Raw genomic sequence first — 24117 nt, 5'->3', positions numbered from 1 at the left:
ATGGGACCTCTCTCCTCTGTCTGGGTGCCGGGGCCTAAAAATATCTCACAGTGGCCTGTTCCAGTGGTGGGTGACATGAAGCCTGATTCTCTGCTCTGACATGAAGCCTTATTCTCTGCTATGGGACCTCTCTCCTCTGTCTGGGTGCCGGGGCCTATAAATATCTGACAATGGCCTGTTCCAGTGTTGGGTGACATGAAGCCTAATTCTCTGCTATGACATGAAGCCTGAATCTCTGCTATGGGACCTCTCTCATCTGTCTGGGTGCCGGGGCCTAAAAATATCTCACAGTGGCCTGTTCCAGTGGTGGGTGACATGAAGCCTGATTCTCTGCTATGACATGAAGCCTTATTCTCTGCTATTGGACCTCTCTCCTCTGTCTGGGTGCCGGGGCCTATAAATATCTGACAATGGCCTGTTCCAGTGTTGGGTGACATGAAGCCTGATTCTCTGCTATGACATGAAGCCTGAATCTCTGCTATGGGACCTCTCTCATCTGTCTGGGTGCCGGGGCCTAAAAATATCTGACAGTGGCCTGTTCCAGTGGTGGGTGACATGAAGCCTTCATCTCTGCTATGGGACCTCTCTTCTCTGTCTGGGTGCCGGGGCCTAAAAATATCTGACAGTTACCTGTTCCAGTGGTGGGTGACATGAAGCCTGAATCTCTGCTATGGGACCTCTCTCCTCTGTCTTGGTGCCGGGGCCTAAAAATATCTGACAATGGCCTGTTCTAGTGGTGAGTGACATGAAGCCTGATTCTCTGCTATGACATGAAGCCTTAATCTCTGCTATGGGACCTCTCTCCTCTGTCTGGGTGCCGGGGCCTAAAAATATCTTACAGTGGCCTGTTCCAGTGTTGGGTGACATGAAGCCTGATTCTCTGCTATGGGACCTCTCTCCTCTGTCTGGGTGCCGGGGCCTAAATATATGACAGTGGCCTGTTCCACTGGTGGGTGACATGAAGCCTGATTCTCTGCTATGACATGAAGCCTTAATCTCTGCTATGGGACCTCTCTCCTCTGTCTGGGTGCCGGGGCCTAAAAAATCTCACAGTGGCCTGTTCCAGTGGTGGGTGACATGAAGCCTGATTCTCTGCTATGACATGAAGCCTGAATCTCGGCTATGGGACCTCTCTCCTCTGTCTGGGTGCCGGGGCCTAAAAATATCTGACAGTGGCCTGTTCCAGTGTTGGGTGACATGAAGCCTGATTCTCTGCTATGGGACCTCTCTCCTCTGTCTGGGTGCCGGGCCTAAAAATATCTGACAATGGCCTGTTCCAGTGGTGGGTGACATGAAGCCTGATTCTCTGCTATGGGACCTCTCTCCTCTGTCTGGGTGCCGGGGCCTAAAAATATCTGACAATGGCCTGTTCCAGTGGTGGGTGACATGAAGCCTGATTCTCTGCTATGACATGAAGCCTTCATCTCTGCTATGGGACTTCTCTCCTCTGTCTGGGTGCCGGGGCATAAATATCTCACAGTGGCCTGTTCCAGTGGTGGGTGACATGAAGCCTGATTCTCTGCTATGACATGAAGCCTGATTCTCTGCTATGGGACCTCGCTCCTCTGTCTGGGTGCCGGGGCATAAATATCTCACAGTGGCCTGTTCCAATGTTGGGTGACATGAAGCCTGAATCTCTGCTATGGGACCTCTCTTCTCTGTCTGGGTGCCGGGGCCTAAAAATATCTGACAATGGCCTGTTCTAGTGGTGAGTGACATGAAGCCTGATTCTCTGCTATGACATGAAGCCTTAATCTCTGCTATGGGACCTCTCTCCTCTGTCTGGGTGCCGGGGCCTAAAAATATCTGACAATGGCCTGTTCTAGTGGTGAGTGACATGAAGCCTGATTCTCTGCTATGACATGAAGCCTTAATCTCTGCTATGGGACCTCTCTCCTCTGTCTGGGTGCCGGGGCCTAAAAATATCTTACAGTGGCCTGTTCCAGTGTTGGGTGACATGAAGCCTGATTCTCTGCTATGGGACCTCTCTCCTCTGTCTGGGTGCAAGGGCCTAAATATCTGACAATGGCCTGTTCCAGTGGTGGGTGACGTGAAGCCTGATTCTCTGCTATGACATGAAGCCTGAATTTCTACTATGGGGCCTCTCTCCTCTGTCTGGGTGCCGGGGCCTAAAAATATCTGACAATGGCCTGTTCCAATGGTGGTTGACATGAAGCCTGATTCTCTGCTATGGGACCTCTCTCCTCTGTCTGGGTGCTGGGGCCTAAAAATATCTTGACAGTGGCCTGTTCCAGTGTTGGGTGACATGAAGCCTGATTCTCTGCTATGGGACCTCTCTCCTCTGTCTGGGTGCCGGGGCCTAAAAATATCTGACAGTGGCCTGTTCCAGTGGTGGGTGATATGAAGCCTGATTCTCTGCTATGACATGAAGCCTGATTCTCTGCTATGGGATCTCTCTCCTCTGTCTGGGTGCCGGGGCCTAAATATATCTGACAATGGCCTGTTCCAGTGTTGGGTGACATGAAGCCTGATTCTCTGCTATGACATGAAGCCTGAATCTCTGCTATGGGACCTCTCTCCTCTGTCTGGGTGCCGGGGCCTAAAAATATCTGACAGTGGCCTATTCCAGTGTTGGGTGACATGAAGCCTGATTCTCTGCTATGACATGAAGCCTGATTCTCTGCTATGACATGAAGCCTGATTCTCTGCTATGGGACCTTTCTCCTCTGTCTGGGTGCCGGGGCCTAAAAATATCTGACAGTGGCCTTGGTCCAGTGGTGGGTGACATGAAGCCTGATTCTCTGCTATGACATGAAGCCTGAATCTCTGCTATGGGACCTCTCTCCTCTGTCTGGGTGCCGGGGCCTAAAAATATCCGACAGTGGCCTGTTCCAGTGTTGGGTGACATGAAGCCTGATTCTCTGCTATGGGACCTCTCTCCTCTGTCTGGGTGCCGGGGCCTAAAAATATCTCACAGTGGCCTGTTCCAGTGGTGGGTGACATGAAGCCTGATTCTCTGCTATGACATGAAGCCTTATTCTCTGCTATGGGACCTCTCTCCTCTGTCTGGGTGCCGGGGCCTATAAATATCTGACAATGGCCTGTTCCAGTGTTGGGTGACATGAAGCCGGATTCTCTGCTATGACATGAAGCCTGATTCTCTGCTATGGGACCTCTCTCCTCTGTCTGGGTGCCGGGGCCTAAAAATATCTCATAGTGGCCTGTTCCAGTGGTGGGTGACATGAAGCCTGATTCTCTGCTATGACATGAAGCCTTATTCTCTGCTATGGGACCTCTCTCCTCTGTCTGGGTGCCGGGGCCTATAAATATCTGACAATGGCCTGTTCCAGTGTTGGGTGACATGAAGCCTGATTCTCTGCTATGACATGAAGCCTGAATCTCTGCTATGGGACCTCTCTCCTCTGTCTGGGTGCCGGGGCCTAAAAATATCTGTCAGTGGCCTGTTCCAGTGTTGGGTCACATGAAGCCTGATTCTCTGCTATGACATGAAGCCTGATTCTCTGCTATGGGACCTCTCTCCTCTGTCTGGGTGCCGGGGCCTAAAAATATCTGTCAGTGGCCTGTTCCAGTGGTGGGTGACATGAAGCCTGATTCTCTGCTATGACATGAAGCCTGAATCTCTGCTATGGGACCTCTCTCCTCTGTCTGGGTGCCGGGGCCTAAAAATATCTCACAGTGGCCTGTTCCAGTGGTGGGTGACATAAAGCCTGATTCTCTGCTATGGGACCTCTCTCCTCTGTCTGGGTGCCGGGGCCTAAAAATATCTCAGTGGCCTGTTCCAGTGGTGGGTGACATGAAGCCTGATTCTCTGCTATGACATGAAGCCTTATTCTCTGCTATTGGACCTCTCTCCTCTGTCTGGGTGCCGGGGCCTATAAATATCTGACAATGGCCTGTTCCAGTGTTGGGTGACATGAAGCCTGATTCTCTGCTATGACATGAAGCCTGAATCTCTGCTATGGGACCTCTCTCATCTGTCTGGGTGCCGGGGCCTAAAAATATCTGTCAGTGGCCTGTTCCAGTGGTGGGTGACATGAAGCCTTCATCTCTGCTATGGGACCTCTCTTCTCTGTCTGGGTGCCGGGGCCTAAAAATATCTGACAGTGGCCTGTTCCAGTGGTGGGTGACATGATGCCTGAATCTCTGCTATGGGACCTCTCTCCTCTGTCTTGGTGCCGGGGCCTAAAAGTATCTGACAATGGCCTGTTCTAGTGGTGAGTGACATGAAGCCTGATTCTCTGCTATGACATGAAGCCTTAATCTCTGCTATGGGACCTCTCTCCTCTGTCTGGGTGCCGGGGCCTAAAAATATCTTACAGTGGCCTGTTCCAGTGTTGGGTGACATGAAGCCTGATTCTCTGCTATGGGACCTCTCTCCTCTGTCTGGGTGCCGGGGCCTAAATATATGACAGTGGCCTGTTCCACTGGTGGGTGACATGAAGCCTGATTCTCTGCTATGACATGAAGCCTTAATCTCTGCTATGGGACCTCTCTCCTCTGTCTGGGTGCCGGGGCCTAAAAAATCTCACAGTGGCCTGTTCCAGTGGTGGGTGACATGAAGCCTGATTCTCTGCTATGACATGAAGCCTGAATCTCGGCTATGGGACCTCTCTCCTCTGTCTGGGTGCCGGGGCCTAAAAATATTTGACAGTGGCCTGTTCCAGTGTTGGGTGACATGAAGCCTGATTCTCTGCTATGGGACCTCGCTCCTCTGTCTGGGTGCCGGGGCATAAATATCTCACAGTGGCCTGTTCCAATGTTGGGTGACATGAAGCCTGAATCTCTGCTATGGGACCTCTCTTCTCTGTCTGGGTGCCGGGGCCTAAAAATATCTGACAGTGGCCTGTTCCAGTGGTGGGTGACATGATGCCTGAATCTCTGCTATGGGACCTCTCTCCTCTGTCTTGGTGCCGGGGCCTAAAAATATCTGACAATGGCCTGTTCTAGTGGTGAGTGACATGAAGCCTGATTCTCTGCTATGACATGAAGCCTTAATCTCTGCTATGGGACCTCTCTCCTCTGTCTGGGTGCCGGGGCCTAAAAATATCTTACAGTGGCCTGTTCCAGTGTTGGGTGACATGAAGCCTGATTCTCTGCTATGGGACCTCTCTCCTCTGTCTGGGTGCCGGGGCCTAAATATATGACAGTGGCCTGTTCCACTGGTGGGTGACATGAAGCCTGATTCTCTGCTATGACATGAAGCCTTAATCTCTGCTATGGGACCTCTCTCCTCTGTCTGGGTGCCGGGGCCTAAAAATATCTCACAGTGGCCTGTTCCAGTGTTGGGTGACATGAAGCCTGATTCTCTGCTATGGGACCTCTCTCCTCTGTCTGGGTGCCGGGGCCTAAAAATATCTGACAATGGCTTGTTCCAGTGGTGGGTGACATGAAGCCTGATTCTCTGCTATGGGACCTCTCTCCTCTGTCTGGGTGCCGGGGCCTAAAAATATCTGACAATGGCCTGTTCCAGTGGTGGGTGACATGAAGCCTGATTCTCTGCTATGACATGAAGCCTTCATCTCTGCTATGGGACCTCTCTCCTCTGTTTGGGCGCCGGGGCATAAATATCTCACAGTGGCCTGTTCCAGTGGTGGGTGACATGAAGCCTGATTCTCTGCTATGACATGAAGCCTGATTCTCTGCTATGGGACCTCGCTCCTCTGTCTGGGTGCCGGGGCATAAATATCTCACAGTGGCCTGTTCCAATGTTGGGTGACATGAAGCCTTCATCTCTGCTATGGGACCTCTCTCCTCTGTCTGGGTGCCGGGGCCTAAATATCTGACAGTGGCCTGTTCCAGTGGTGGGTAACATGAAGCCTGATTCTCTGCTATGGGACCTCTCTCCTCTGTCTGGGTGTCGGGGCCTAAATATCTGACAGTGGCCTGTTCCAGTGGTGGGTGACATAAAGCCTGATTCTCTGCTATGGGACCTCTCTCCAATTGATATTGGTTAATTTTTTATTTTTTTTATTCATTTCCCTATCCACATTTGTTTGCAGGGGATTTACCTACATTTTGCTGCCTTTTGCAGCCCTCTAGCCCTTTCCTGGGCTATTTTACATCCTTTTTAGTGCCGAAAAGTTCGGGTGACTTCAATGGGGTTCGGGTTTGGGGCGAAGTTCGGGTCGAGTTCGGATCCCGAACATTTTCGGGAAGTTCGGCCGAACTCTAGAGAGGACAGGTTTCGGATTGGAGATTATGGTGGTCATTTATTATACTGAAATATGCCTATATTAGGCGTATTTCAGACACAGATGGCAGCACAACTGTCAGTTGCGCCACTATTTACGACTTCTCCCCGCCCACGCCAGGTCTAAAATTGTGGGTGGGAAAGGGGAGGGGCCGGCCCATCTCATTTACCGCTTTCTACACTTGTTTTAGGCTTAGAAAATGGTCTAAATGTAAGACTGCTAGGAAGCTGTCTTACATTTAGAACGGGCGCTAAATGCGCCGAAGTTATGTATAGACCTGCGCCTCTTCATAACTTTGTCGGATCCTCCACCATCTATGGGACTATATTAAAACCGGTGTCTAAAACACCGGTCTTAATATATGTGCCTGTTCTGCCTCTCTAATCTAAGCATTGAAAGTGTGATCTCTGTAACTTACAGTTGTGATGAGATAGCGGTAACCATCAATCTTAGTTGAATTGGCTGACAGTGACTCGATCCAAACGACACCTTGTAGATCGTGAAGAAGTTTATTCCAAACTGTGCAGATCATACACCGATGAACAAATGGATAGGTCAAAAAATCATGCAGTGAGCAGCTAACAGAGCAAGTAGCTGAGATGAGGGGTGAAGCCAGAATGAAGAAGAGGGGAGGAGACAAGAGAGAGAGCAGAAGCTAGGGGAAGAGAGAAGGGACACACATAATGAAAAGGCAAACCAAGCATGTGTAACATGATACTCCCCGTCGAAATCTATGATTTCTAATAACATTTATAACAATAATAACCTTGTTCAAGTCCATGAAATATAGATGTTTTTCTACTGGAACACCTGCAACAAAAAAAACAAAGGAACATAAACAAGAAAACATTACTTCAATACTTGTAGAAAAGCTCTTGAAGTCGAACGGTAGGAAGTAGATGGTTCCGTGAGTCCATCTTTAGACGGGAAGGCAGCAACAGCACCAGTCCTTCTTACCTCCCTTTAACAGGTTGCCTTGAAGGTCTGTCTTCAGAGGGGAAGGCAGCAACAGCACCAGTCCTTCTTACCTCCCTTTGTATCAAGCTGGTGTGAGGAGTTCATCTTCCTGTTTAGGTAGAAGCAGTACTAGCTCGTTTATGTGTCTGAAGTAGTGTCTAGCAGAACCTTCTTTCATTACCTTGACTTCTGCTTTGCGTACTTTGCAATCGTTACTTGGTATAGTCTTTGTGATAAGACGATAGGCCAATTATTACGATGAACGTCCTTATCCTTGAAGAGAACAATGTCTCCAACTTGCAGGTTGGGTTTGCTTACTTGCCATTTTCTGCGACTTTGAAGGTTGCAGAGGTACTCCATCTTCAAACGGTTCCAAAATGCATTAGCAAGATGTTGAACTCGTTTCCATTGGTGTTTGTAAACATTGGTACAATCAAAGTCCTGAGGGGGAATACTGGATATTCCGATCTTTTGAGTTAGAAGGGTAGATGGAGTTAGCAATACTGGAGACTCTGAGTCAGTGGAAACAGGAACCAGAGGTCTAGCATTGATTATGGCAGACACCTCGGCAAGGAAGGTGACCAAGACTTCATGTGTAAGCTGAGATTTGTGAACCAGCAGCATAGAGTCCAGGATTTTTCTCGAAACCCCGATCATGCGTTCCCAAGAACCTCCCATGTGCGAAGAGTGAGGCAGGTTGAATTCCCACTTACACTTGTTGGTATTAAAGAAGTTCTCTATTTTCTCTGCTCCTGTAAAGTTTGTTCCGCAGTCGGATCTATTTAGCTTAACAGGTCCACGTATGGAAACAAATCTTCTGAAGGCATTAATGAAGCAAGAAGAGTCCATAGTTTCTATAACTTTAATGTGCACAGCACGAATGCTCAAACAAGTGAACAGCACGGCCCAACGTTTATTATTAACGACTCCGTCACGGGTCTTACGTGTAACTATGGTCCAGGGGCCGAAAACGTCAATACCGACATTGGTAAAGGGTGGTTCGGTACTCAATCTGTCTGTTGGTAGCTCTGCCATTTGTTGATTTAGATGCTTTCCTCTTAGTCTTTGGCACTTGACACATTTATGGAGTATGGAGGATATACACCTTTTCATCCCGATTATCCAGAAACCAGCAGACCTCATTGCGCCTTCGGTGAAGTGTCGGGCTTTGTGCTGAACTTGCTCATGGTAATGCCTGACTATAAGAGCAGTAACGTGGTGACGGCCTGGAAGGATGAGAGGATTCCGCTCCTCGCTAATCGCGGTAGACCTTGCAATGCGATCGCCCACGCGAAGTAATTTATTCTGATCAATTATAGGATTCAACTGGTATAGAGTGCTATCCTTGGATAGGTTGAGTCCTTTTGACAAGTTGTGGATCTCTTGCGAATATACTTCATGTTGGACACATTGGATAATGACTCTTTCCGCTTGAGCAACCTCTGCAATAGTGGGGAGTCCTTTACAAATGTGCCACTTACGACTCTCTTGATTTGTGCTTTCCTTGCTTGCGAAGTGATGAGCAATGTGAATAAGTTGTGCAGTCGCTCGTACAGCCGAAGACCACTTAGAAAACCGCTCAAATCGACGAGATTTCAGTTTTACCTTTGCTTCCACAGAGGTGTTAAGTGTAACTGCAATGGTCTTGATTTCCTTATCAGAGTCCGGCTGGACAAGTTCAAAGATAGACTCTACAGGCCTTGAGAAGAATTCTTCATTCAAGAGTACTGGTGGGGATATCCATGATATCGGCAGGGTTGAGGTCGGTGGGTACATAGTGCCATTGCTCTGGTGTGGAGAATTTCCTGATGCTTTCCACTCGATTGCCGACATACACATGGAATTGTCTTGTTTGATTATGTATGTATCCTAGCACGATTTTGCTATCTGTGTAAAAGTCAAAGGAATCAATGTCAAGGTCTGTTTCTTGCTCTATAAGCTCAGCAATTTCAACAGCTAACATGGCTGCACAGAGTTCAAGCCTTGGGATGGTATGTGCAGGCTTTGGAGTTAGCTTGGTTTTGCCCATGACGAATCCTACTCCTATTTCACCGTTAGAGTGTACAGCTCGGAGATAAGCTACAGCAGCTATGGCTTCCATGGATGCATCCGAAAAGACATGGATCTCTAGTCTGGTGGCATTCTCCAAGGACGCAGGAGTGTAAGAACGTGGTATCTTGAACTGTTCCAATGCCTGGAGGGACTGCTTCCAGGATTCCCACCTTTGTTGTTTCTCCTTGGGTAAAGGGGTATCCCAGTCAGTGTTCTCTGTAGTGAGTTGTCTGAGTAATATCTTACCCTGAATATTATAGGGTGCTATGAATCCCAAAGGGTCGTAGATACTGTTCACTGCAGACAGTACTCCTCTTTTTGTGAAGGGCTTGTCGCAAGCTGATGTTTGAAATGTGAACGTATCTTGCTTAACATCCCACAGCAATCCAAGGCTGCGTTGTGTGAGGGAAAGGTCAGACTCTGGTTGGAATTCCTTGGCACTGACAGCATGATTATCGGAAGGAAATGCTCCCATTACCTTATTGCTGTTGGAGATAATTTTGTGTAGTCTGAGGTTGACAGTGGCGAGCATGTTCTGGGTTCTGGTGAGAAGGTCAATGGCCTCTTCTTCCGTAGGTAGGGACTTAAGACCGTCATCCACGTAGAAGTTCCTTTCCACAAACTGACGTGCATCCGTCCCGAACTCCTGTTCGCCTTGTTGGGCAGTTTTTCTCAGTCCATAAATGGCAACTGCGGGGGAAGGGCTATTGCCGAACACGTGAACTTTCATCCGATAGTCTATGACCTCGTTGTTGACATCATTATTGCGATACCATCGGAACCTGAGGAAGTTTCTGTTATCTTCACGGACAATGAAACAATGAAACATTTGTTGAATGTCGGCCATAATGGCAATTGGCTCTTGTCTAAAGCGGAGTAGGACTCCCAAGAGGTTGTTGTTCAGATTGGGTCCAGAGAGAAGATTGTCATTGAGAGAAACGCCTTCATAGCGAGCGCTTGAGTCAAAGACCACTCTAATCTGGTCAGGCTTACGAGGATGATAGACACCAAAACAAGGTAGGTACCAGCATTCTTCTTGTATAAGCAGGGGTGCAGGTTCAGCATGATCTCTCTCAAACACCTTCTGCATAAAGTCGATAAAATGTTTCTTCATCTCCGGTTTCCGGTTCAGGTTGCGCTCTAAAGAGATGAACCGTGAATCTGCGTGTTGTCTATTATTTGGAATTCTCTTCCTTGGAGTGCAGAATGGTAGAGGAGCCACCCAGCTGTAGAATCATCTTGATAGAACTCTTTACTCATGGTTCTCAAGAATTCCTTGTCTTCCATTGTGGCTGCTAACTTATTGTCTTTTGTGGTTACTTCAAACACTGTTACCAATGTTGTCATCCCGAAAGATAAATGCTTTCCTATCATCGAGTATGATGCGCTCCGGCGTCCCTTTGACACACAGTCTTTCTTTCACACTATAGTGATGTTGTTGTCTTGGAAAGCAAGTAGTACGTCCATTGGGCAGGACGTGAGTTTTAAAGTAAGAAACCGAGAGAGGTTTCCTGGCGTTGCTACGACAGACGTTGCCAATAATGACCCAGCCTAGATCCAGATGCTGGGCGTAAGGTGCATCATGTGGGCCGTTGATTTGATGGCGCACCTTGTGCACCCTTAGGATGTCTCTCCCGAGTAGCAACAGGATATCAGCATTCTCATCAAAGGCTGGTATTTGATCAGCTATGTCTTTCAAGTGAGTATGGTGCAAGGCAGCTTCAGGAGTGGGAATCTCATCCTTGTTAGTTGGGATCTGATTGCACTCAATGATAGTAGGCAAGGGTATTTCCAAGTTGCTATTGAGAGGAGTAACTACAAGGTCACTGGCTCTTCTACCCCAGACTTCTGTAATCCCTGCACAAGTACCTAGGGTATAAGGTAGAGCACATCCTGTTATGCCTAAGAGATCAAAGAACCTTGTACTTGCGAGAGATCGGTTACTCTGGTCGTCGAGAATGGTATACAGTCTTACGGCCCTTTCAGGTTTGCGAACCAAGCATATCTTAGCGCAGGATTTCCCACAAAGTCCTTCCCCACAGACTTCAGTGCATGTTGAGAACACTGGGGTGGAGGTTGCTGTTTGTTCAGGGTGCTCCCCGCCAAGCTTTGCCCTGGGGGAATGTCAGTGGATGGAGTAGTGCTGTGTTGGTACAGATGAAGGGCTTGAACGTGGTTGTCACTACCGCATTCTATGCACTTAATGACGGCCTTACAGTCTTTTGCCAGGTGTTCTGTGGAAGCACAGCATCTGAAACAAACTCCAAATCCCTTAAAAGTTCCTTGCGTTCCTGTAGAGGTTTCTTTCTGAAGCCGATGCACTTCTTAAGTGGGTGTGGCTTGTTATGTATGGGACTTTGGCGATTCGGATCCTCAAGTTTCTTGTTTTGTCCAGTCTTCAGAAGAACCGTAGCAGGTGCAGGTTGAACATCAGTCCTTTTCACTGACACTGGACCCCTGCAGTCTCTGTGCGTTATGCACGTGTTTGCAAGTCCTGGAGAAGGTGGACTAAGAGGGTTACAGTCACCGTAGAAGAAACTTGGGTCATTCTTAGAGTCCGCAATTTCCTTTATGAAGGTACAGAAGTAGGAAAGGGAGGAAAGGCTACTCCATACCTTTTCTTGTAAGAAGATCCTTGACTAACCCATTTTTCTTGGATGCCATACGGTAGCTTAAGGACAATAGGGTTGATTGCACGAGGGGTGTCAAGGTAACTAAGACCGGGTAGGTGGGTGTCAGCCTTAGCTAGTTGAAGCTCTAGTAGAAGATCACTAAGTTCTTGAAGCTTTAGATTGTCTTTAGCTGTCATCCTTGGGAAGCCTTGCAACCTTTTGAGTAAGGCATCTTCGATGGCCTCAGAGCTGCCAAAGCTATGATCAAGTCTGTCCCAAGCAGCGTCGAGACCTGCAGCAGGATTGGAAATGTAAACGGTTTTAAGTCTCTTCATACGTTCAGCTGACTGAGGACCTAGCCACCTGATGAGTAGATCCAATTCTTCTGCAACAGTGATATCTAATTCGCTGATTGTTGCTTTAAAGGTGAATTTCCAGCCTCTGTAATTTTCAGGTTTGTCATCAAACATGGTGAGGCCCGTCCTAGTGAGTTCTCTGCGAAGGATGTACTTGGCAAACTGCGACATGTCTGTGTTTTCAGACTTTGGGTATACAATTGCAGGCGGAACAAAATTAGTTGCAGTAGCTGGTACATTGACGTTGGGTGACTTGGGAACATAAGATGGTGCTGAGGCGTTTAACACTGGAGCTGGTGTACGGTCCAAAGGTGTTTTGGCTTGTAGCCGCATAATAGTGGATTGGTTAGAGGGTGGCAGGTTAGTGCGATAGTGTGGTAGGTCATTTCTATTCGCACCCATTTCTGCCACTTGAGAAGGTGAAATAGATGTAGAGACAACACCTTGGTTAAGTTCTTTGGCTGCTATGACAGAGTGATGGAGTTTTGATGAGGTCCGTGATGACACTGATCCAAGAGATATAACAGAGTGACGGCTACTGACACTTCTTTCATTGTCACTTACAGCCTGCTCTAAGACTCTTAGTCTTGCCATGTCTTTGGCATGCTCACATTGTTTTTCTAAGACTTCTATTTCTGCTCTCTTCTGTGCAGCCTCAGCTTCCATTTCCACTTCCTTCTGTGCAGCCTCAGCTTCCATTTCTGCTCTCTTCCGTGCAGCCTCAGCTTCCATTTCCGCTTTCTTCTGTGCAGCCTCAGCTTCCATTTCCGCTTTCTTCTGTGCAGCCTCAGCTTCCCTCTCCGCTTTCTTCTGTGCAGCCTCAGCTTCCATTTCCGCTTTCTTCTGTGCAGCCTCAGCTTCCATTTCCGCTTTCTTCTGTGCAGCCTCAGCTTTCTTCTGTGCAGCCTCATTTTCCATTTCCACTTTCTTCTGTGCAGCCTCAGCTTCCATTTCCGCTTTCTTCTGTGCAGCCTCAGCTTCCCTCTCCGCTTTCTTCTGTGCAGCCTCAGCTTCCCTCTCCGCTTTCTTCTGTGCAGCCTCAGCTTCCATTTCCGCTTTCTTCTGTGCAGCCTCAGCTTTCTTCTGTGCAGCCTCAGCTTCCATTTCCGCTTTCTTCTGTGCAGCCTCAGCTTCCATTTCCGCTTTCTTCTGTGCAGCCTCAGCTTCCCTCTCCGCTTTCTTCCGTGCAGCCTCAGCTTCCATTTCCGCTTTCTTCTGTGCAGCCTCAGCTTTCTTCTGTGCAGCCTCAGCTTCCATTTCCGCTTTCTTCTGTGCAGCCTCAGCTTCCATTTCCGCTTTCTTCTGTGCAGCCTCAGCTTCCATTTTTGCTTTCTCTTGGGCGAAAACTGCCTGGATTTTAGAAGCTTCTGCATCAGCGCGGGCTTTGATGAGACGGTGGCTGAGAGTAGAAGATGTTGATCTTAAGGATTTGGAAGATCGTGTGGAGCGCTTAGACGTTGTGGAGAGATGGGATCTAGATTCATGGAGATATTCGATTTTTACATCTGTTTTTGTCCTTGTTTGTATTACTAGATCGTCTCTTTCAAGATTGAGCTCATTCAATTCCTGTAATTCTTTTAAGGAATTTTCTGTGTTGTACCGCTTTACGAGATCAGCATATTTAGCATATTTAGTTCTCATAGGCAGCATTCAACTGCTTAACAGCGCCCTCTAGGTGCAATACCTTATGAGTTGGTTGAGACAGAGCTGACATGCATTCAATAGTTTTAGACCATGAGTGGCTGATGTTCTGCAGCAGTTCTTCTTTGTCAGCCTCATAGTTCTCTTGGACTTTCCAGGTTGGCTTCACTAAACGTTTTTGTTTTATGTGGCCTTGAGGATCTGACTCCTGAGCTGTTGGAAGTTCAGGTTCTTGCTGTCTATTAGGTTCCTCAGATTGTACATTGCCTTGCTGGTGCATTGTGATGGCAAGCAGAGGGTTAAATCACAAGGTATGTGTTTGCATAGAAATGTATCAATCTTCTGGCTCTGGGAGAGGGTTTCCTAGGCAACCAGTGGGAGGGGGAGTCAGAGAGAAGTTTAGCAATGGCTGCTGCAAAGTTAGTTTTGATTGCATACAGAGCTTAGATTGACTTGCAGGCAGAATGCATGTGACAATACAGACTAGGAGCTGATTATATAACAGTTGCATGGACAGTTTCTTCAATAATCTGTGCAGAAAACTGATGAATCTTATGCTGAGATTTACTTGCTGGCTGGAGTATACAGGCTTGTACATATATTCTGCTATATTCCAGTGTCCATATACATCTCACTATACATGCATAGCTAGCAAGGATCCCTTGAAAGATATTTTGCAGATCTTGTAAGATCCCTTCACTGATTTTTTGACTGTTCTGCCTCTCCAGTCTAAGCATTGAAAGTGTGATCTCTGTAACTTACAGTTGTGATGAGATAGCGGTAACCATAACCTGTAGATCGTGAAGAAGTTTATTCCAAACTGTGCAGATCATACACCGATGAACAAATGGATAGGTCAAAAAATCATGCTGTGAGCAACTAACAGAGCAAGTAGCTGAGATGAGGGGTGAAGCCAGAATGAAGAAGAGGGGAGGAGACAAGAGAGAGAGCAGAAGCTAGGGGAAGAGAGAAGGGACACACATAATGAAAAGGCAAACCAAGCATGTGTAACATGATAGTGCCCCTATGTATGAGGAGGTATCAGAAAATTAGATCAGAGATGTATGCAGAGGATAGGCTGTGGACTGGAGAACATATGTGAGGAGGTATCAGGAGATTAGTTCAGAGATGTATGGAGAGGACAGGATGTGGACTGGAGATTATGTGTGAGGAGGTATCAGGAGATTAGATCAGAGATGTATGAAGAGGACAGGTTGTGTACTGGAGATTATGGGTGAGGAGGTATCAGGAGATTACTTCAGAGATGTATGGAGAGGACAGGTTGTAGACTGGAGATTATGTGTGAGGAGGTATCAGGAGATTAGGTCATAGATGTATGAAGAGGACAGGTTGTGGACTGGATATTGTGTGTGAGGAGGTATCAGGAGATTAGGTCATAGATGTATGAAGAGGACAGGTTGTAGACTGGAGAACATATGTGAGGAGCTATCAGGAGAGGAGGTCAAAGATGTATGGAGAGGACAGGTTATGGATTGGAGATTATGTGTGAGGAGCTATCAGGAGAGGAGGTCAGAGATGTATGGAGAGGACAGATTATGGATTGGAGATTGTGTGAGGAGCTATCAGGAGATTAGATCAGAGATGTATGGAGAGGAGAGGTTGTAGACTGGAGATTATGTGTGAGGAGGTATCAGGAGATTAGGTCAGAGATGTATGGAGAGGACAGGTTGTAGACTGGTGATTATGTGTGAGGAGGTATCAGGAGATTAGGTCAGATATGTATGGAGAGGACAGGTTGTGGACTGGAGATTATGTGTGAGGAGGTATCAGGAGATTAGTTCAGAGATGTATGGAGAGGACAGGTTGTGGACTGGAGATTATGTGTGAGGAGGTATCAGGAGATTAGGTCAGATATGTATGGAGAGGACAGGTTGTGGACTGGAGATTATGTGTGAGGAGGTATCAGGAGATTAGTTCAGAGATGTATGGAGAGGACAGGTTGTGGACTGGAGATTATGTGTGAGGAGGCATCAGATCAGGTCAGAGATGTATGAAGAGGACAGGTTGTGGACTGGAGATTATGGGTGAGGAGGTATCAGGAGATTAGTTCAGAGATGTATGCAGAGGACAGGTTGTGGACTGGAGATTATGTGTGAGGAGGCATCAGATCAGGTCAGAGATGTATGAAGAGGACAGGTTGTGGACTGGAGATTATGGGTGAGGAGGTATCAGGAGATTAGTTCAGAGATGTATGGAGAGGACAGGTTGTGGACTGGAGAACATATGTGAGGAGCTATCAGGAGAGGAGGTCAAAGATGTATGGAGAGGACAGATTATGGATTGGAGATTGTGTGAGGAGGTATCAGGAGATTAGGTCAGAGATGTATGGAGAGGACAGGTTGTAGACTGGAGATTGTGTGAGGAGGTATCAGGAGATTAGGTCAGATATGTATGGAGAGGACAGGTTGTGGACTGGAGATTATGTGTGAGGAGGTATCAGGAGATTAAGTCAGAGATGTATGGAGATGACAGGCTGTGGACTGGAGATTATGTGTGAGGAGGCATCAGATCAGGTCAGAGATGTATGAAGAGGACAGGTTGTGGACTGGAGATTATGGTTGAGGAGGTATCAGGAGATTAGTTCAGAGATGTATGGAGAGGACAGGTTGTGGACTGGAGAATATGTGTGAGGAGGTATCAGGAGATTAGATCAGAGATGTATGAAGAGGACAGGTTGTGGACTGGAGATTATGTGTGAGGAAGCATCAGATCAGATCAGAGATGTATGAAGAGGACAGGTTGTGGACTGGAGAATATGTGTGAGGAGGTATCAGGAGATTAGATCAGAGATGTATGAAGAGGACAGGTTGTGGACTGGAGATTATGTGTGAGGAAGCATCAGATCAGGTCAGAGATGTATGAAGAGGACAGGTTGTGGACTGGAGATTATGTGTGAGGAGGTATCATGAGATTAGTTCAGAGATGTATGGAGAGGACAGGTTGTGGACTGGAGATTATGTGTGAGGAGGCATCAGATCAGGTCAGAGATGTATGAAGAGGACAGGTTGTGGACTGGAGATTATGTGTGAGGAGGTATCAGGAGATTAGTTCAGAGATGTATGGAGAGGACAGGTTGTGGACTGGAGATTATGTGTGAGGAGGCATCAGATCAGGTCAGAGATGTATGAAGAGGACAGGTTGTGGACTGGAGATTATGTGTGAGGAGGCATCAGATCAGGTCAGAGATGTATGAAGAGGACAGGTTGTGGACTGGAGATTATGGGTGAGGAGGTATCAGGAGATTAGTTCAGAGATGTATGGAGAGGACAGGTTGTGGACTGGAGATTATGTGTGAGGAGGTATCAGGAGATTAGTTCAGAGATGTATGAAGAGGACAGGTTGTGGACTGGAGATTATGTGTGAGGAGGCATCAGATCAGGTCAGAGATGTATGAAGAGGACAGGTTGTGGACTGGAGATTATGGGTGAGGAGGTATCAGGAGATTAAATCAGTGTGGCTCTTGTGATCAGTGTAGCTCTTTTGATTAGCATGGCTCCTGTCATCACAGTGATCCTATATGTGGCTCTTGTGATCAGTGTGGCTCTTGTGATTAGAATGGCTCCTGTGATCAGTGTGATCCTACTGTCACAGTGTAGGTGGAGGGGAGGAACACCAGAATGACAACAAAAGGAAAATGACCAGGAACTAGGCCTCAAGGCTAGGGAAAGGTAAATGGTGACCACCTAAGGAAACCTTAAACCTAGCCCTGACTCCTGTCAGTATGAATAGACCTTGAAGGTATGAATATTCATACACCATAACCTAGGCCCTAGTAACCCTGAAAAGCCCTAGGATTAGTGACAGGTTCTGAGACCACTGGTTCTTTCCCAGATGAACAAACCAGCATCTCCCTGAGGCCTAGTAAACAACGAGCAAATGGGAGCAACAAAATACCAAGAGAAGTACACTTATCTTCAATAGAAAATGGATGAGCAGGAACTCAGATGAGGACCACACACCAGCTCTTCCAACTCCAGGCAGAGAATATCAACCGCATGGTATGAAGTGTGAGTCCAAACTAAATAGAGGAGCAGTAATGACCACAAGCTACTCCTGACAAGAGGTGTGGTCATTACCAACAACAACAAGTGACAACAGATAGGCTGTCAGATAACCTAACGTGCAGCCAGTTAGGGCTGAAATGATTACTCAATTGAATTGAGGAATTAGAGACAAAAAAAATCATCTATGCAAATTTTTTGCAGCGAGGATTCATTTGTGTCATGTGACCACGGAGCAGTTACTTACCGCTCCGTGGTCACCCCCCGGCCCGTACTGCGCTGCACTGGATCCTGACACATCTTCAGGTCATAGTGCACGTAAACCCGCATATGACCCGATGCTTTGTGACGTCAGGATCCAGTGCAGCGCGGGAGAAGAAGAGGAAGGAGCTGTGGAGCGGTGCCCCTACAGGAAAGGTAAGTATTTTATTTCACTGGTGATGTGGACATGGCACCGAAGGGGGACAGCTGGTAATGGATGGCATGGAGGAGCAGATGGGAGTGGGGAACATGGAGGGGCTGATCTGATGGCACTGGGGGAGTGGGGGACATGGAGGGGCTGATCTGATGGCACTGGGGGAGTAGGGGACATGGAGGGGCTGATCTGATGGCACTGGGGGAGTAGGGGACATGGAGGGTCTGATCTGATGGCACTGGGGGAGTGGGTGACATGGAGGGGCTGATCTGATGGCACTGGGAGAGTAGGGGACATGGAGTCAAAGATCTGATGGCACTGGGGGAGTGGGGACATGGAGGGGCTGATCTGATGGCACTGGGGGACATGGAGGGGCTGATCTGATGGCACTAGGAGAGTAAGGGACATGGTGGGGCTGATCTGATGGCACTGGGAGAGTAGCGGACATGGAGGGGCTGATCTGATGGCACTGGGAGAGTGGGGGACATGGAGAGGCTGATCTGATGGCACTGGGGGACATGGAGGGGCTGATCTGATGGCACTGGGGGACATGGAGGGGCTGATATGATGGCACTGGGGGAGTAGCGGACATGGAGGGGCTGATCTGATGGCACTGGGAGAGTGGGGGACATGGAGAGGCTGATCTGATGGCACTGGGGGACATTGAGGGGCTGATCTGATGGCACTGGGAGAGTTGGGGACATGGAGAGGCTGATCTGATGGCACTGGGAGAGTGGGGGACATGGAGAGGCTGATCTGATGGCACTGGGGGACATGGAGGGGTTGATCTGATGGCACTGGGGGACATGGAGGGGCTGATATGATGGCACTGGGGGACATGGAGGGGCTGATATGATGGCACTGGGGGAGTGGGGGACATGGAGAGGCTGATCTGATGGCACTGGGGGACATGGAGGGGCTGATATGATGGCACTGGGGGAGTGGGGGACATGGAGAGGCTGATCTGATGGCACTGGGGGACATGGAGGGCACTGGGGGAGTGGGGACATGGAGAGGCTGATCTGATGGCACTGGGGGACACAGAGGGACTGATCTGATGGCACTGGGGGACAGGAAGGGGCTTATCTGAAGGCACTGAGGGAGTGGGGACATGGAGGGGCTGATATGATGGCACTAGGAGAGTAGGGGACAGAGGGGGGCTGATCTTATGGCACTGGGGGAGAGGGGACATGGAGGAGCTGATCTGATGGCACTAGGGGACATGAAGGGGCTGATCTGATGTCACTGGGGGAGTGGGGGACATGGAGGGGCTGATGCACTAGGGGAGTGGAGCTGAAGGCACTGGGGTGGGGGAGAGCTGAAGGCACTGGGGGAACGGAACTGATGGCACTGGGGTGAGGGGGAGCTGATGGCACTGGGGGATAGTGGAGCTGATGGCACTGGGGGAACTGATGCACTTGGGCTGATCGCACAGGGGGGAACTAAGGGTGTTGGGGACTGATGGCAGGGGGTCTGGTGAGTTTTTATAAAGGAAAACAGTCTATTAATTCATTTTTTCTTATTAGATTACAAAATTAATCGTAAAAAAATGATCAATAGAATACTCGATTACAAAAATAATATTTTACTGCAGCCCTACAGCCAGTCTCTCAGATCTTCTAACCTCTGTCACTGGAGGGACCATGACACCTACGTGCGGTCCTGTGATCAGTGTGATCTTACGTGTGACTCTTGTGATCAGTGTGGCTCTTGTGATTAGCATGGCTCCTGTGATCAGTGTGATCCTACATGTGGCTCTTGTGATCAGTGTGATCCTACATGTGGCTCTTGTGATCAGTGTGATCCTACATGTGGCTCTTGTGATTAGCATGGCTCCTGTGATCAGTGTGATCCTATGTGTGGCTCTTGTGATCAGCATGACTCATGTGATCCTACATGTGGCTCTTGTGATCAGTGTGATCCTACATGTGGCTCTTGTGATCAGTGTGATCCTACATGTGGCTCTTGTGATTAGCATGGCTCCTGTGATCAGTGTGATCCTATGTGTGGCTCTTGTGATCAGCATGACTCATGTGATCCTACATGTGGCTCTTGTGATCAGTGTGATCCTACATGTGGCTCTTGTGATCAGTGTGATCCTACATGTGGCTCTTGTGATCAGTGTGATCCTACATGTGGCTCTTGTGAGTAGCATGGCTCCTGTGATCAGTGTGATCCTATGTGTGGCTCTTGTGATCAGCAGGACTCATGTGATCCTACATGTGGCTCCTGTGATCAGTGTGATACTACTTGTCTTTAGATGAGACACTAGACATGTGGCTGCCATTGGGAGAGACACTAGATGCGCAGCAGGCACCTGGTGCGACGCCAGACATGTGGCTGCTATGTGGATCTGGTAAGAGACTAGACAGGGGGAAGGCATCTGGTGGAACATTAGGCAAGTAGCTTCCTTCAGATAATACATTAAACGCATGGCTGGCCTCTGGTGAAACATGAGGCATGTGGCTGCCTTCGGATGAAACACTGGATGTGTGGCAGGCATCTGGTGAGATGTTAGACATGGTTGCCATTGGGTGGGACACTAAGTACATGGCAATCATCTGGTTAGATGTGGTTGACATTCAGTGAGACACTAAGTGCATGGCAGGCACCTGGTGAGACATTAGACGTGGTTGCCATTGGGTGAGACACTAAATACATGGCAGCCATCTGGTTAGATGTGGTTGCCATTCAGTGAGACACTAAGTGCATGGCAGGCACCTGGTGAGACATTAGACGTGGGTAAGAGGCTAGACGTCTGGCCAGAATTTGCTGAGACGCTGTGTAGTTATTTATTAATGATAAACTCCATGCAGATTTGAACCCAGGACTCAGGATTGGTAAATTTGGTGCTTCTTGAAAACCACCCTATCTGCCTGAGATGATGCTCCACTTCTGACAAAATGTATGACTTTTTGAATCCATAATTCTAGAGCAGAATGTTATGCAAGCGGGTGTGGACCCACTGCACCACTGACTGGGTATACTCTGGAGGGGCATAACTAAGTCACTACCTGGTCTTCACTGGAGCCTCTGATGGTGAGGATAGGCTTTGGCCATTAGGGTAGTTGCCAGGGGCTACTCCAGAGCAGTCCCCAAGTCAGTGGCAGCTGACCAAGGGGTCAGAGTACTCAGTGAAAGCACCGAGGGGACTTGCGTGGCCAGGAGGTTCCAGGTCTGGACAGGCTGCAATCATCAAAATCAGTAAGCGAAGTCAGAGGCAGGCGGTAAACAAACAAAGTCCATAAACGAGATCTGAGGTCAGGGGCAGGCGGCAGACAGGCAAAGTTCATAAACGAAGTCCGAGGTCAGAGGCAGGCAGCAATCAATCGAAGTCAGTAAGCGAGGTCAGAGGCAGGTGGTAAACTAACAAAGTCCATAAACGAGGTCAGGGGCAGACGGCAGACAGGCAAAGTTCATAAACGAGGTCTGAGGCAGGCGGCAAACAGGCAAAGTCCAGGAGTTCAATAAGCAAGATCTGGTACGCAGCAAAGCAGACAAGAGAGACACCTTAGCACTTAGAGATAGACAAGCTAAAACATGAGGTTGCTCAGCCATCTTCCTGTGGTAGCAAGCGCCTTTAAATGCCTGCTGCAATCCAGCCTTAGGCTGGTGAGACAGAGGGCGTGTATGTGCTGCAAGTTCAAACACCAGTACAAGTCTCCAGCAGGAAGGGAAGTCTGGCATGGAACACAGATACCATAGTTAAGCTATCTGCTGCCCGTGCTTGTGCGCATGGCGGCAGGGAAAGAGGGAGCCCGGCGCCCTTGCCCGCAGTTAGATGGGTGATATGACAGATATCACACGTCATTGTTGTGTGCTGATTAAGAGTCCCTGCTCTGTTCTAAACTTTTTTTTTTTTCTCTCTTTTTTTTACCCTCTAGTTACGATGTCTTCCCTCTTTCCAAATATAAAGGACATGTGGGGGGCCATACTGCTCTTCTCCTGCTTCCTTCAGGCTGGCTTAGTATTTGGGATCCTTCGTTCCTTTGGGATCTTCTTCCCGGAATTTCTGGAATATTTTGGCTCAGCAGCTGGAAGTGTCTCTTGGGTGACATCTTGTGCAGTTGCAGTACAACAATTGATGAGTAAGTATGGCATAATTTGGTCCGGACTGGGTGTGTCTGGTGTAAGTAAGGGAATGTAAAATGGCTCAGATGGAGAGGTTGGCTATGATATCGCCGTTTGCTCCTTTGTCTCGTTCTCACAACCGAAAACGACCGCCAGAAGTACAATCGGGAAATCCTTGGTGTAGTGTGCGTCGATGTGTGCGCAATTCCTCCAAAATAACATCACAGAGACGTTCTCAAGTAGGATCCAATAATGTGCCTGCTTCCAACAGCTAGGCGTGGTTTATTTATACCAGAAGATGGGAGGCGGTCTTACAATCATGACCAATAGGGAGACAGGTTATGGTATGAAGTGATTGGCTGGAAGGCGGTCTTATAATCATGACCAATAGGGAGACAGGTTATGGTATTAAGTGATTGGCTGGAAGGCGGTCTTACAATCATGACCAATAGGGAGACAGGTTATGGTATGAAGTGATTGGCTGGAAGGCGGTCTTATAATCATGACCAATAGGGAGACAGGTTATGGTATGAAGTGATTGGCTGGAAGGCGGTCTTACAATCATGACCAATAGAGAGACAGGTTATGGTATAAAGTGATTGGCTGGCGAAGATGTGAATGATCGCGCAAACTTATGTTCGCGCGTTCGCACACTTATTCGCGCCATTTCCGTTGCCGTGCTTATCCTCATGGATGAAGAAACCTTTGTTCGACGGTCCCCATCCCTCCCGCGTCAGCCGGCGCCATGACACTGGTATCCTGCAGTAATACTAGGCCGGGCACAAATCAGCTACAGGTCAGGACGACCAGACCATCGTGCGAAAGTCTGTGCGCAGATGCGAACGAATCTGCGCATCTCCATAGGATAGATGGCGACCATACGGCGAACAATAATTTTTCCACAACAGTTCCCCCCTTTTTCGCCATATGTCGTCATTTCAGCGGCTTCCTAACACTACAATCACTCAAACCAGACCTCTAAAGGGAATAAACATGTAAAGGGGAACATGCTACACTACAGATGAACTAACAAGAAGAACCTGGCCTATCATTCTTGGGCCTCTTCGGTTGCTTGACCGCAACGTCCGGCAAGGGTGGTGACAGTGAAAAGTCTCTAAAGTGTCTCTAATAAACAAATGCCTTCAAAAGAAAGGGTGATTCTCCATGACGGTTCCTTAAAATGCGGGGGTTCTTATTGGGTTGGTCCTCCTGGAGTAAGAATCCGGTTGCTCCAGGCGATGGTTCTCTGCGATCATAACGTGGTCCTCTGAACGGCTCCTCGCGACTCGATTCATCAAGCAGCAGGTCATTCTCACCGCCACATAGAAAAGAAATAGAAAGCACAGCAGTAATAGGACATACACTCCTATTTCCTTAAGCCATAATCCTATAGATAACAACATATCACCGAAGCCCCCCAGAACTTTAAAGGGCTTGCAACCTTCATCTGCAATCACATGTGCTTGCCCCTGTAACACCTTAACTCTATCTAGATCGGCCTTAACCTTGTCACCAGTATCTTCCACCCAGGTGCAGCAATCCTCCCCGATGAATTCAAAGAAACTCCCCTTTTCAGCTAAAAGATAGTCGAGAGCCATCTTCTCCTGGAGGAGAAGAGTTTTTAACTGTCGCTGTTCGGAGGAGACTTCTCTCATTGCTTCGACTGTCTCGTTGAACATCTCATTCACTATGGTAGAAAATTTGTTCAGCCGCTTTATAAGTTCTATACCCCATCCGGTCCATTCCGGAAACCATGCCCAAGCACGGTCCCCTGCAGAGAACAGCTCCCTCCTAGTCCTTCCTTCCATACTCACCCTC

The 24117-nt window shown here is 48.3% G+C and overlaps 1 protein-coding gene across 10 annotated transcripts in view; it reads left to right on the top strand.

The window, feature by feature from the left end:
* Nucleotides 1-24117, top strand: part of LOC120986730 (monocarboxylate transporter 13-like) — a 144714-nt gene that overhangs the window by 70520 nt on the left and 50077 nt on the right. For 8 of the 10 annotated variants that reach the window (XM_040415442.1, XM_040415436.1, XM_040415439.1 and 5 more), the window contains one exon: nucleotides 22113-22316. In XM_040415442.1, coding sequence (XP_040271376.1) covers nucleotides 22118-22316 — 199 coding nt within the window. In that variant the 5' untranslated portion in view covers nucleotides 22113-22117. Of the gene's footprint in view, nucleotides 1-15231; nucleotides 15253-21889; nucleotides 22317-24117 lie in introns of those variants that run through there. The other 2 variants (XM_040415441.1, XM_040415435.1) reach the window with 2 other exon arrangements.

This window comes from Bufo bufo, chromosome 1, assembly GCF_905171765.1.
Source record: "Bufo bufo chromosome 1, aBufBuf1.1, whole genome shotgun sequence".
In the NCBI taxonomy this organism is placed as follows: Eukaryota; Metazoa; Chordata; class Amphibia; order Anura; family Bufonidae; genus Bufo; species Bufo bufo.
This window is presented reverse-complemented; position numbering and strand designations above follow the sequence as displayed.